The sequence below is a fragment of the Anopheles coluzzii genome, chromosome 2, assembly GCF_943734685.1.
Source record: "Anopheles coluzzii chromosome 2, AcolN3, whole genome shotgun sequence".
Classification (NCBI taxonomy): Eukaryota; Metazoa; Arthropoda; class Insecta; order Diptera; family Culicidae; genus Anopheles; species Anopheles coluzzii.
The window spans coordinates 15,232,016-15,247,138 of NC_064670.1; the positions used below are offsets into that span (position 1 = coordinate 15,232,016).

Consider the following 15,123-nt stretch of genomic DNA (forward strand, 5'->3'; position numbering starts at 1 on the left):
GGCCCTCTTTTTGATGGTTGTGCCGCAGGTGATGAAGCTATTTGCGACTATCCGGATGTGGTTTTAATTTCATGTTTTATCCGGGTTGAGTATAATGGCGTTTGTTGTTTCTTGTTGAATTGAAAACGTTGATACTAAAATGGAAATGTTTTCATTACTGCTATAACTTTTGCTTTTCTATTTAATCTGGTAGTTTTTGTGAATAACAGCCGACAAAGAGCTTGCGGTTTTATTTATTAATTTAAGTCAATTTTTAGGCTAATTGGAAAACTAACTAATCCGATTGGTGCACGCTGCTCGACAGTTAAAACCACTTTAATAATCAATAATACAATACAAAGTAGTCACTCATCAGCTGTCGTAACCTTAAGTATTAATTGTTTCACATCTTTCATCTTCATCTTGTCATGGGCGCACTGTACCAAGGATCCCCATTGATAGGATGATTTCAATCAAATATTAGTTTATCCACCAAAGCCATTTTTCATCACTGTACAGCGCAACCGTTCAATCAAAACAGTCAATAAAACAAATTCCGCATGTGGTTTAACCCCTTTCGCTGGCGCTTTACATTCCCGTTTACGGCACCATCACCATGCCACACCATCACCAAACCCTCCCCCTCTCGCTCGGCCACGGTTCCGCCAAACGCCGGAAGATAATTTATCAGCCAGCCCAATGACAATTTCGGTCATACGTCTTCATCAGCTCCGAGCAACTGCAAATGATGCGTCGTCCTATTTCGGTCACCCCTCTCGTGGGAGGTTGTCCCCGGGATGGTTCAGCACTACTAGCATTTCCTATCCATATTGCGCACACACACACACAAATACACACACCCCATCGGTGCTAACCGTACCTTTCGGCCGACGACAGTGCCTTCTGTCAATCACGTCAAAGCCCTTCATTTTTCATCATCCTTCGTTGATCTCCAATTTCCATGCCGTACCACGTTACGTGTGGGGAAAAACTCTTCGTCCGGTACAGGCGAAGAGTGACAAAGGGAAGGGAGCAGAGCTTCCAATTTTCACCGTCTGCCCATTATTTTGCTCATCGTTTTTACCCAACGAGCGCACGGGGCCATCGGGTTTGATATTCGATTTTCGGTTCCGATACTGGTGCTGTGTTTCTCCAGCCGACTCGTGGCTCCGTGAGCATAAGGCAGCAAGAGTGAAAACTTTTGATCCTTTCCAAGATAAGGCAGTGGGGTGGGGAATCACATTCTTCTTGTCCGTGGGTTTTGTTTTTTTTTTGCTCTGTTGTTTCTTTCTCCTTTTGCTTTCCTGCATTCTGTTCCATATTTGGGTTTTTTGGTGTATAATTTTTGCACAAAAATCGATTACGGAGCAGGATTGGAACGGTTTCGTCACTGGCTCGTCAGCTCATTTTAACTGGAGCATATTTTCTCATTTCCATACCTCTTTTTTTGCAGGACTACGGAACACTGCTGTGCTGGGGACGGAACGAAATTGGCGCCCAAACGGAACCTTGTTTGTTCAATCTCATACCGGCAGGTGAGTTTTCTTCGTGTAAAGCTGGGGCATCGGTTTGATGATGAATCGCATGATTTGTTCTTTCATTTGTTTTTTGTCTGCACTGCTTTGATCGCTTTCTTTTCCTATAAAGTTACTTTATTTATATAAAGTTTTCCCACCATACTTCAATAAATAAGTGTACAAATAGTGATTCTTCTATGATTTCTATTTTATTGAATTATTATTATTAATTAAGTAAAGATAGAATTACCCAAAGCAAATCGCCAAATCCTTCAACTGTACCAATTTTTACGAATATCAAACAGCGAACAGCAAATAAACTTAGCCACGTTGTAACCTATAGAGAGCATGCAGTAAACAGTCACTTTGCCGCTGCCAATTTGCAGCGCTTTGCCATTCATAACGTTCCAGCTTGGTTTTTTTTTCTCTCCCTCCAACAACACCATTATTAATTTCAATTTTCTTACCACACCCACCGACCCACGCACAGGAAAACCGGACCCACTGTCGAACTGCACGATACTGAATCAGACGTTTGACATGCTGCAGATTGAGTGCCTGGAGGGCTACGACGGTGGGCTGCCGCAGGTCTTCCAGATCGAGCTGTACGTGATCGGAAGCCGGCAGCAAATGACTTCGATTAAATCAACGTGAGTACCATGGCTAAATAGCAGCGAGGTTGAGCGCTTAAAGTAACAATAAGGGCACGTTCCCCCTCCAGACATCAAAACCACCAAGGCATACCGGCACCGGGGGACGGCCGGGCGGGGTGGGGTGTACTGGCCGCGCCTGCTCGTCGCCATGCTAAATGGCACACTTTGCGGCACAGTTTTGCATTCCATTCAATATTCCCCCAACGGAGGATCACCATTAGTTCGTGCTCCTGCTCTCCCTGTCTCGTTCTCTCCATTTTCTCGTCGAAATAGGGAAATGATGACTTACCACAGCTGCAACCAGCGTTCAATTGCTTACTATTTTCGATGGCAATCCGGTAGCGCAAAATGGCAGTCTTGCGATATTCCCTCCTTTCAGCCTCCGCGAACGGTTTCGATTGTGATTTGTAGGGTTGTGGAGTGAACCAATTAAAATTAATTGATGCCGCTGGAAAAGTGGCGGCGAGGGAGGGCGCAAGCATCGCGAAGCGAAAATCCGAGACGAAACACAGTCCAGAAACTCCGGGCAGCTCGGGGGGAGGGCCGTGCAGCCGGCTACAACAGTGAGGCAATTAAAATTTATTAGCATCGATTTGGGATTAGCATTACTTTGCGATCGTTGGCGTGCGCGCTGGCAGAGAGTAAGCGATACGGGTGCAGCGCGTTAAGTTGATTGTATATGGATTTTTTTTTATATTAATGATCCAGCATAATGCCTTACGACAGCTTTCAGCTCTGCAAGCGGTGGCGATAAATATCCTTTGGCCGTAGCATTTTCAGCTGAGCCTTCAATAGCCATTGCGAATGTGCTAATGGTATGGTGCTCGTCTTGTGGGTGTCTTGTATAACCCTTTCTTGGATAGACGGATCGTCTACAGTACGGACAAACCGGTAACATCGTTTGCAAAACAGGCGCAACACCGTAATGATTTAATTAATGTTCATTCGCGATCTGGTTGCTCATTAATTTCCAGAAGTATGGAGAAAGCTAAATTTTGATAGATTTCGGCATAAAAGCTCTTTCATTTAATGATCATGGCAAAAGGCTAACAAACTAGACAGCTAATTTGATTATTTTTGAGAAGAGACCTATACGTAACGCTAAGATCCAATTTTAATGTAAAAAGTATTTTGTTACGATGTACAAAACAGAGTAAAACCAAGAGTAGTGAATTTATCTCTTAAAGTAGATAAGTTATTCCATAAACGTTTTGTATGTTTGCTGGGTTTATATTTATGATTATTTTTATTCCAAGTATTTCGGGCTGAGTGGTTCGGTTTAACATGCGTATAACATGCCCAGCCCACCGGAACCGGCCGTACAGCTTAACTAGCTCTTCGTAGTAGCTGCTCTTGCAAAAGGATTTCGTCAGATTTGGACACTGTCGATGTCTCTGGGGCTCGTCTATTGGTACGAGTATTGGTACTATAAAAGTGAGATATAGTCTCACTTTCCTCTATCGCGGCAGGATATTTGGGATGAACTGCTTCCCTCGGCTATAGAAACTATGATGAGTTGTATTAAAATTCACTCGCACCAATACCAATACCGAAAAGTTTTAGAATTTTAGTTAAAATTATCAAAACTATTTTCGGTATTTTCAACCAACTATATGTAGATCGGCTAACAACCATTATTGAATAAACTTAAGCATCACATTGAGCTATGGTTCCACTTATCTCTCTTTGTTAGCCGATCTGAAGGTAATGACCCGAGCAGTGGAAGAATGTTAGGGTGACTACGCCATGCACCAGATGTAACAAGAGGTCAAGAGGTCAATAATTGCATAAGTTCTTGGATTGTCTGGGTTGTAGACCATCTATAAGGAGTTAATAATACTGGCGAAAACACCTCCAAGTCGTAGTCAAGTGCAACTCAATGTTTCTACCCTATAAAAATAAGCGAACGGCCACAGCTAATCCAGGATCTTCTGCCTAGCCCCTTTACTTTGCTCTATGTTAAGTCATCACAAGTCCGCAGCGTTCGATACATGTTTCTGATTCTTTCGAGCGAAGGTGACAAATAACTGTGTTCCAACCACTACGCTCAATAGCGCTTATCACAAGGTAACATTTTAGTTCTAATTGTTTACCAAGCTACTCTTCCACTTCTCGTGCAATTTTCCACTTTACGCTTCGTTTCACCAAAATTTCTAACTTTCACCAAAAACTCAGCCTAATTGAAAGCTTACTTTTTAATCGTTTTTCATCCGGCTGGCGCGAAATGTCTGAATTTTAAGAACGTCCGCCCGGAGGCAAACGCCACCAGTGAAGGTAACGCCTTCACTGTGCGCCTGCTCCAGCGCGGCAGTGGAGCGGTGCGAATTTGGCGCTTCAAATTGGGAAGAATTTTAAAATTTAGTCTCCCTGCCACGACCTGCCGGACCGAGGAGTGCCAAGGAGTTAATTAAAAAGTTCCACATTTTCTGCGATGATGAAAATGTTGCGCGTCTCCTTCTTCTTCTACTTGCGTGCGTTCGGTTGCGCTCTTGCACCTTGCCAACTCCCGTCGACGGACGCGTAAGACGCGCAAATAAGCTTAGGAACCGAGAAAGATGTAAATAATTCTTACACAACATCCTAGCCCGATGCCACAGCGCTCCGGTGTGGTAAGCGCGTGCGGAACAACCACCGACGAGGAGGCGAAGGAAATGCACGAAAGCTAATTAACATAGAACTTGGCCATTTCCGGTCCCTTTGCGATTCGCGTCCACTGCAGACGCTAATGGATGCACGCATTTTCACCCACTCGATGCTAATTAGGGTCGAGGGAATGTCGGGTCAATTTGCGGGAAAGGGCGAGAAGCGAAAGATGAACAACGGAAGTCAATAAAAACGGCGTAGCGAAAGGACGGACACACAGGTCGATGGGGATAGCGAGGAAAAAAAGCGTTAAAAATTAACCCCAGTCCCGTCCGCTGCCTGGGCAGCTAAATCGGCAGCCTAGTCGGGGCAGTACGATAAAGTTGTCCCACGCGACTCTTCCATCGGCGAGTGTTGTTTGTCCGCCAGGCGCTTGACACGCGAAGCGAGGTCATCAACTTTTTTTCTCTCTCTCTCTCCATCCATTTCACTGCCGTATTTCTTTAAACGTTTGCGCGCGTGCATTGCGTCGCACCAGCGTGGCAGTGTGGGAAATTGACACGACCCATGAAATCGGTTTCCGGTGCAATTAGCCGGAACAATGGCGAACGGTTCGGTTCGGTCGGATGATGCCGGTTCGCATCGAACCCGGCGGTAATTATCGGCACTGCAGCTGAAGCGCGCATTTCATTAAGTGAATTCTGCATCCGCAGTAGGCGGCCTTTTTTGATTGGCTCCGGGTGCTCGGGGCTGCTGACTTCGGTGATGAATAGGATCGGGTTGCTTTGGTGCTTGATGGTGCTTTTCATGCGAACCGGTGCCGCTGCAGTTGAATCAATGAGGTCGCGGAATGGGATAAACTGTTGGTGTGCGTTTAATATTGATTATTGATTCCAACTCAAATGCATCAACAAAAGGGCAAACAATCAGTTGTCCATGAAAATGTATTATATTGATTATTTAAATATTACTAATATCGTGTCATTTTCCTTCTCGTTCCCAATCTACTGCAGCTCGCCTGCGTTCGATCTGAAAGGGCTCGAGCCGGGCGTAGGGTACAACATCATACTCACTGCCAAAAATTCGAAAGGTTCGAGCGATCCCACCTATCTGCAGGCGTTCACGTTAAAGAATCCCGAGAAGCAAACCGGTAAGCAACGGCTCATTTGGGTCCACTTTTAAACTTGGTCCCCACCTTACAGTATGGTCTCCGTTCCACAGATTTGTCGCTCGTCTACCCACCGGCACTGCTGCAGATCAAACCGTTCATCGGCACGCTGCTCGGAGTGGTTGCCGCCATCATCTCGATCGCCTCGATCATCGTGTGCGTGACGCGTCTCCGCGGGTCGGCTGGCCGGGATCGGGACTGCGGTAGCAACATGTCAACGAACGACGCGTCCGGCATTAGCCAATCGATCCCGGATGCTGATCTGGCCCGGGAACAGTGCAACGGTAGCATCGACAGCATCGAGAAGAACCCGGACATCATTCCCCAAGGTACGGGTACGGGCAAGATCCCCGAGTCGTGCGTGGATTTTGTTTTGGTTTCCGTGTTTTTTTTGCCATAAGTTTCAGTCTCTCTAATTTTGCAGCAAAACTACTGCACCTGCTGAAAGAAGACGAGAAAGCGTTCGAGTGGCTGAACAATGCGGCCCACCCACGGCTTTACGCTACGGCCGCAATGGCGGAACAGCAGAGCGGTGGTTTGCTGCCACCGAGTGCAGCCGCCGCTACCTACGATACGCGCGCGTTCTACGCCCTTGCCAGGGACGCCCAGCAGCAGCAGCAGCAGCAACAGCAGCAGCAACAGAACTGCATGCAACAGAACGTCTACCCGGTGGCATCGTCCGACGGTCAGAGCTATATCCCGATGCACGGTACCATCATTTCGACGCCCATCGTCGGTGGATATGGAAGCGATGGTCACAAGGTAAGGTCTGTCCGACCCCCCTTTCGGACCAAAACCTAGCTTGTCAAACATTGCAAAAAGGGAACTGCTTGAGTGTGAGTTTATTTATTTTTCTCCCCTCTTTTTCCCCCACTATTAACACCACTTGCAGCACGATTTGACCTATGCCGATCTTTCGATAAGTGGAGGCGGTGGTGGTGCTGGAGGAATGCCAAAGCTCAATCCCGGCCAGCCGCAGATGTACGTCAGTGCTACCCTCGGCCGTCCACGGCAGTCCGACATCAAGCGGTCCGAGCCAACGATCTACGCCCAGGTAAGTCTCCCGTGGGGCCCAAATCGAGGCAATTTGGGCAACGCTGGAATTGAGCCATTCGCATACCGCTGAGTGTGCCCGGTTGGGATGGGCCACCGTGGTGCGGTGGAGAAGTAGGTGGCATTGACTTTGGCACTGAGAAGAGACACCGGACAGCAATCAGCTCTGGGCGAAGCTAAGTGAAAGCTGGACGATGGAATTGATTTTGTGACTGTGAATGGAGGATGGGCTTGGTATTCACCGAATTGGAGTCCAAATTTCGTTGTTACCGATACAGCAGTACGCTGTGGGTGCGTTTTGTTCTCGGTACGCACTGGCGCCCAAATGTATGCAAATGTTCATACGTAGAACGCATGAAATGGGGAAAACTTAGGTCGATTTCTACAGAAGAATTGTTACTGAAATGTTACTTGTTTACGTTAGCAGTTTTTTCTAGAAAAATACAGTGCTTGTCAGATGCTTCTTCTTAATAGAAACCTATTTCATGTTATTTCAACTCAGTTTGGATGTACGTATTGTAAGCTACATTGTTTTATGTGAAAGATTCCACGAAAAATTGCTCCAAACACTGTCGCCTTGTGCCCACCGCTGTTAGATCACAGCGCCATCCAATGGGACCGAACTTTTTATCCCTCTTGGCACACAAAACGGACACGATCATTAGCGTAACAACGCCCAAACCCAATAGCATTTCAGTGCCGGAGTGCGCCTTTACATTAGGCCACCGTTCGCTCAATCGTTTCACATCTGATTGGACAAATTTCTCATTAGCGACCAAACAATGCCATCCCCGGCGGAACCGCCGCACCGTTGCTATCGTCGAACGTCCAGCCGCTTGACTTCAGTCAAGCCTGGGACTGGGTCCCGCTCGAACACGGCGGCAACGTCTCGGGGGAGTTGCACGCGCTAAAGCCCTGCAAAAGCCGTGTTGACCGGAAGAATAGCTTGCAAATTCAAATCATGACTTTGACCGCTTTCCCACGCCCTTTCGCAACTTCCTCACGCGGTCCCGTCTTACCTTCCCGGACATTCCTTTACCATCAAGAGAAGACCGAAACGATGACGTTAGTGGTGAGTGGGTGGTAAGCGCACGGGAAGTCCCCGTGGGGTAGACGGGGACAGTTTTCGGGATTCGAACCGCCCCCAGCACGGTACGCAATGCACAGTGTGCCCCACCTTCCAGGGAGAACGTTGGCCGAAAATGTTGGCCCCATACTTTGCATAGCTTACGCTGGCGAGTTGCACACGATCCCGCTGGTATTTGTGCGTTCCGGGTTCGCGTGCTAGCAGGCCTGCTAGCGGATGCTGCCCGAGCATAAATTCATTGCATTGCCAGGCACATTATTATTTTGTCCCGACCGTCCCAGCACCAAACGGGTCGCTTCCGTGGTACTTTGTTGCTGTCCACCATTCACGCGGAAACACGCGGCTGGTGCCCTGCTGCGACCTTTGCGCTGACCCGTTTGGCCGAATTTCTGTCGGCTGGTTTTCATATTTTCCCCCATCAGTGACCAGGTGGCCAGGTGACACTCGACATTCCGGCCACTTCCGGCCACCGGCTGCGCTAGCGTGCGTTTGACTGCGAACCCGACTGCGTAGCTACGTCCTTGCGCTTTTGCCATCGTGCATACTATCGGTGGGTGCCATCAGGTGGGTAAGCGAAAAGTTTTTAATGAAATATTTAAAATTTCATCAACAAATCCTTGCGCGAGCTTGCATCCGTGCGCGATCTCGGCGTCACTGCTGTGTCAGGTAAGGTTGGGCTTGGGCAGCAAACAATAGAGCTGGCAGAGATGCTGAACGTACTGAAAGGCTAGCAAGGGCTGCACGCTAAGCAAAGAATATTAATGGCCAGAAAGTAGAAAGTTCGATGCACGGTGCCCGAAACGATCGCTAATTGCATATGCGATCGTAACTGCTGATGTGGAAGTTTCACCCTCGCTGTGGCCAAAATCCGATATGTTGACGAAAGGCACAGTTAGTTTAGTGCTAAGTGCTTCGTGCATCGAAAGTGAGCCCGGTTTAGCATGAGCAACTAATGCCCAGCGTTCATAATTGGGTTAATAAACAAAAGTCAATTTGTGGGCTACCGTTCGGGGTCTGTTTTAAGTCAATGCTGATGAAAAGTCCAACCAATTAGTGCAACGAAGGACTGTAATAATTCAATTTCACAATCATATGGTGGAAATTGCTTGCTGTAAGCGGTCTGTTTCTTCGCTATTCAGCGAATGCTTCATTATGACGTATTTGTTACAGACTAAACTGAAGAATATCGTTGATGATTTCATTACCAAAATTCCACTCTGATGAAAGGCAGCGAAAATCCACAAGTCAATGTAATGAATAATTGCACCTGTTTAACGGGCAAATAATATCATCCCTTTACACATAATCAAAGATCAATTCTTTAGCGCCAACTTTCAAAGCTACAATTCGCGGAAAAATCACTTGCAACCTTTTCCCATGCAAAACATTTAATTACACATTTATGATCCATTAGTTTGTGCATAATTTGGACCGGCAGATATTATGCCCATAAATCCCATCCCAATTTGGTAGCCACAATGCTGAAACAACGCGCTTGCTTGCTGCATTAAATCCTTCAATGCTACCTGCTACCGGACCTACCGCTCCCCGATACCCATCGGGTGTAAATGTTCATTTGCAAATCATTTACAACTGAACGAGCGATAAATCTAATCCTGGCGGCAAAACATCCCCTCTAACCCTTCCGTTCTGCATACAATTGCATGTGCGCTGGCCTGCAGTGCAAAGTGTGGATTAGTGAGAAACTTGTATCCTACCTGGCACGAGTTTCCCTCCATTCCCTTTACCACCCCAGGGGGGGGGGGGGATGTAGGGTGGTTAGCAAAAACTGCGGACGTAGTTAATCTTTTGCAAACGGGTCCGCGAAACAGGGACACAGAGCTATGCTGCGAATGCAAATTACGCCAATCCCCCATTGCAACAGCGCGGGCTCGCGTGTGTGTGCGGGTGGCAGAGTGGAGGATTATGCATTACGGTTGCCGAATTGCAGCAATACAATATTTATGGGGCGGCACACTGTTTCAAATTTTCTGTGATCGGGAGGAAAAAAGGAGAACAAATTTGCTTCTGAGCTCATGCATTTAAACCAGCGGTGAATACAAACGGGAATGAACTGAAAGGCTTAAATAAACATCTAATTCTATTCTCTCTCTCTCTCTCTCTCTCTCTCTCTCTCTCTCTCTCTCTCTCTCTCGCCCTCTCTCTCTCTCTCTTTCGCTCTCTCCCCTTAACTATGTATTAAATTCAATGTCGATACCGTAATTCGCCCTCACCGCCACGCTCGAAACAGATCGATTTGGCGCACCATCCGGGCGTACACTCGACCAACCTGGTCTACACGAATGCACCCCGCCACTCGATACCGATCTCCCATGCCACCGGACTTCCGGTCAGTGGGGCACACCTGCTGCAGCAGCAGCAGCAGCACACGGTGCCGGTGCAGTCACCACTTCAAAGGGCGCCCGATTCCGGCCAACCGTCGCTGACGGAGCGCTACCCACCACCGCCCCTGTTCGGAGGTTCGCTTCCGGTGAGCGGCCAGCAGCACTGTGCCAACGAACCGGTAAGTTAATTTTCCTCTTTCAATTCCCCCGTTGAAGCAGCGAAACATTCCAATTGGAATTTGATGCGTGGCGAACAAAGTAAACGATTTAAGGTGGAAATTGATCGGCTGCTTGTAGTCTGAACGCTGCTGTGGCCGGCACTGGAGCAGTGGAATGCGCTGAACGAGCTGTTTGGTTGGTTTCAATTACACTTTAGTTTATTTTTTTTAGTGAAATTTCCTTTCAAGTATGACTTGTTTTTTTATAATGATAAACAGTTTCTTTTGTTATTGGCTATTTAGGAAGGGAGACGCTAACGATTGAACTATTAAAAACCATGAGCTAGCACTATCCCCGACCTTCACGATGGTAAATTATTTTCAAACCGTTCTCCCATTGATACCAGCGTTCGTTTGTGGAATTGTCATAATGATCCATTACTAGAAGCTGCTTATGCAATATTAATTCTCCTTTGTACTGCTACCAAACGCTATCATCCGCGTCCATTTGCACGCTTCTGTCTCTCTCTCTTTGACCTCAAAAATCCTAAAAAGCTATTTTTCATTTTTCAACACATTTAGCAAATCATGAAACACACCAAACCAATCAACCCCAAAGCCAAAACCCCATTAGAGAGTGATAAATTGGAACCGCATCTTATCTCGGCCAGCCGAAGCAAAGCCGAAATGGGAAATGTATCTGAAACTACTTTTTAAAGTAATGGGTGAAACTGATTAGAATCGAATTCCAAAAAAACCGCCCGAGCGGTGGAATTGGGATGCTTCATCCTGTGTGAACTTCTTCCAACTCGATCCAATTCCTCGGCTGTTTTGGGTTGGCCGATAATTCAGCGAGACTCTTGTTTTCATTCCCCTAATGGACATCACCGAGCGAATCCGGCTTATTGGTTCGATTACGAGCTGGCAGGAGGAACCGTGAAATCGGGAAAGGGGCCCTTTTCCTGTCCCTTCCCCTGTGAACGTATCGCTCGGGCTCGGATAAAAATGAGCTCATTCGCCCGATAATGAACGAAGGTCTTGATTTGTGCGCTGTGCGCAGGAGGGCATGTTTCGGGTGTGATGGGCGTCCCTCCGGTCAACTCCTTCCCCCTTGATCCCGCTTGCCAGTGTGACCCGACAGTCGACTGTTGCTTTAAATTGATTGATCTACGGACTTTGGCTTTTCCATTTCACATTCGGCATTCCCGCATTCCGTTCGGTGGGCGCTTCTAACAGCCAGCGAGAGAGAGAGAGAAAGAGAGCGATGAGACTGTTACTCAACCGGCAACTACTCCCGGCGTTCCGAGCCGTGAAACAGTGATGCCTCAAACACCCGTCGGGTGTCACATCGGTTGATCTTCGGCAAAAAGGTTCGCCTTTGTGTCGACAGTTTCCACAAAAGCGCCCATTCCCAGCCTCCCATGTCGGAAAACCCGCACCATTATCACAAATGGATATCTCGAGCCGGTGGCGTACCGGGGGCTGCGCCTCGTGGAACTCGAGATGCCGGTTAACGGGGTCACACACACACACACACACACACACACACACACACACACAAACAACATCTCTCCAAAACCAAGTGTCCCAACCAATGTCAAACACAGGGCCACAGTTAAGTGTTACCACAAAAAGCAGAAGTAAATTGACAATCATCAGCCAGCGCTGAACGGGAGGGCCGTAGAAAAGGGGGAGGTGGAAAACGAATCGATTGCGGACGGATGGCGAATGATTTATATATATTCCTTTGTAGATGGTGTGTGTGTCTGTGTGAATCGGTTTGTTTGCTTTTTATTTAAGCTGTCTTTCGATGATGGAAGAGTCCTTTGGCTAATGGGATTTCCCTGGTGGGATGTGGGACGCCCGCGCTACCCGCTCTCCAATCGATCGAACGACAGGCGACATCGATTGAACCTAGACCAAGCGCGCTGGAACACGCTCCATTCAACTTCCCTCACAAAACAGAGAGGGCTCTCAGGCCATTTCAGTGTGTGTGTGTGTGTGTGTGTGTGTGTGTGTGTGTGTGTGTGTGTGTGTGTGTGTGTGTGTGTGTGTGTGTGAGTGCGTGTTTTTTACGGCTCTTAATTGAACCTTTTTTGAGGCTGGCCCAACAGGACTCAGTTTTTCAGTGCAGGCGCGCGCTGTTTGCTTCCCGCTAGTACGTCATTTACTACAGACCAGCGAAGCTATTAGCCGTTTTTACGTTGTTTTAGATAAGGAGCTTTGGAGTGCTGCAGTAATTGGAATCGAGTGGACAGTTTGATCTCATTACGTGTCGCAAGAAAGGGAGCTATGAATACCGTATTCACCGGCAAGAAGAAAATCCCATTATCAATGTCATCCCGTCATCTTTTACAGTCATTTTAAGCGAAGCTGATGGGTGCTGAAACCTTGCTCAATATGGTTGATTGCTCGCGTGTTCTATTTAACTCCGTTCAGGATACAATTTTAAATGTTTACACACCTTTAATCGCTAAAATACTTAAAATATCAAATGACATTTTCATTTTTGTCGTTCATCATTTACTTTAATTTTCAAAATATTAGTTCTATTTTGTGTTTTCTTTCGCTTTTTGTTTTCTTCTTCTCTTCAGTTCTTTACCATTCCACCACCACCACCGTCTCCGCCACCGCTGCCACCGCCGCCACCACCCATTCCACCGCCCAAACCTACGGCGGCCGGCACATCCAAACCATCGCTGAACATGGCACAGTACAGCCAGCGGCGTACTTTACAATCGTTTTTCGATGCCAGCCCACCGAACGTCACCGAACAGACCTGTCTGATCGCTTCCGAATAATGTTTCACTCTTCATCGCTGCACGCAAACTGTTCCGCTCTTAATGATGAAAAACAAACCTTCACCTTTACCCACCCCACACAGCCCAGCTTACTTCAAACGGTTCCTGAGCTGCCACACAGCGCGATCGGTGGTGCGTCCAATGGTGGAAACCATCCGGCGCAGGATCTACCCACCGGTGGGCTGCCCACGATCGGCGAGGGTCGATTGCTCAACCACGCGACCCGTTTCTGATAGGAAGTGAAGCAGCTCCACCAAACGACTGCCCTCTAGAGTGGTCAATCGATGTCCGTGCCCGCACACAAACACTTATGGTATTCGTTTTCTCTTCGGTTGCCGGGAGCTGTAAACTGCCATCCTCGCTTAGGTCCCCGGGGTGGGATTTATGTTTCCAAATCCTTCCAATCTTTTGCTACACTTTTCTACTATCTAGTGAGAGAGCTCGTATGAGGTAGTTTATTTTACAGCATTAATTTTGTTTTATTGTTTAAAGCAACCAACAAACTAAAACAATTCCATCCTATTACCAGCCGGACAGAGGCAGAGCTGAAAAAAGAACGGGCGAAGAGTTTCACTTAATCTTGAGCGGTAAAACAAAATTGACCCACACTGATGCAACCGCAACTGATGCTCTGTACATATGAAACATATTCCATGAAGGATTTTTGTTTTTACTAACCTAAGCCACACCTCTCTTTCTATGCTGTAAAAAAGGTGAAAAAAGTATAACAAAGTATTTAGCAGTGTTTCGCCAACACCAAACGCCAACAGCAGCACAGGCTTCAAACAACCAAAGTCAACGGTGTAACAAATGGTGTAACGTAACGTGTAGTTTAAATAACACAGACTAATGTATCTGTTATAAGTTTCTGTTTGTCTATAATCATCAATTCTAAAAACCAAACGGTAATCCCTTAAAACCTAAACTAAAATTGATATTAACAACAACAGCCAGAAATGGGCAAACGAAATGGGACAAAACACTTTAAAACACACACAGTCAATACTAAACGTAACCATAACCTTAACACACACACACACTCCACTATACGGCAAACTAACTAAAAATCATCTTCTTCTAACTAAAGCAGAATAAAGCGATGCAGGTTCGTGTGTAGTAAAGGGTGAAGCGAGCGAACGGTTGCTCAATGGTAAACCACAAGTTACTGGTACGATGGAAGTATTATGAGACGAACAGGCAAATACAAGCATAAGAAAGTATGTGAGTGAGCAAATGTAGTTAACGATACAGAAAAATCAAATTAGCTAAAACATTGAAACAATGGGATCGCGTGTGTGTGAGTGTGTTTGGATGCCGATTAAAGTAAAACGCGATGAAGGCCGGCATGGTTGGAAATTAGTTTTTTTAGTAAAAAGGAAAATGTCAATACAAAAAAAAACACACACACACACATTCACAAACAAACACAAACAAAAGTACTTTCAAACGCTGGTACAACGGAGTGTCATGAGATCGGTGTACAATATTGTAATTACAGACATTTAATAATATGTTATAGGCCATTATCTCTTATGCAGCAGAATGTGTAATGTGATTTGCTGGTAAGGACGTAAAACCAAAAAGTATTACAATAAAGCTCGAAGCTCAAAACGAACGTAAATAAGGCTTGGGAGTAAGAGAACGATAGATAGAGAAAGAGGTAAAGGGACGGAGGAATGGAAGCAGGCGTAAAGCTGGTCGTACGATTTTAGCTAATTTTAGCACGAATGATTTCTCAACTCTTACCGAGAATGAGTTGTTCCGCCCGATATGCATGGA

General features: G+C 46.6%; 1 protein-coding gene across 2 annotated transcripts in view; it reads left to right on the top strand.

The window, feature by feature from the left end:
• The window catches only part of LOC120949947 (nephrin-like), a 134,677-nt gene extending 119,934 nt beyond the window's left edge, over window positions 1-14,743 (top strand). Inside the window, exons 12-19 of one of the 2 annotated variants that reach the window (XM_040367595.2) lie at window positions 1,433-1,514; window positions 1,987-2,146; window positions 5,746-5,882; window positions 5,954-6,229; window positions 6,325-6,662; window positions 6,793-6,954; window positions 10,292-10,564; window positions 13,428-14,743. In XM_040367595.2, the coding sequence (XP_040223529.2) occupies window positions 1,433-1,514; window positions 1,987-2,146; window positions 5,746-5,882; window positions 5,954-6,229; window positions 6,325-6,662; window positions 6,793-6,954; window positions 10,292-10,564; window positions 13,428-13,577 (1,578 nt within the window). In that variant the 3' untranslated portion in view covers window positions 13,578-14,743. The remainder of the gene's footprint in view (window positions 1-1,432; window positions 1,515-1,986; window positions 2,147-5,745; window positions 5,883-5,953; window positions 6,230-6,324; window positions 6,663-6,792; window positions 6,955-10,291; window positions 10,565-13,427) is intronic. The other variant, XM_040367597.2, reaches the window with a different exon arrangement.
• The last annotated feature ends 380 nt before the right edge of the window (window positions 14,744-15,123 follow it).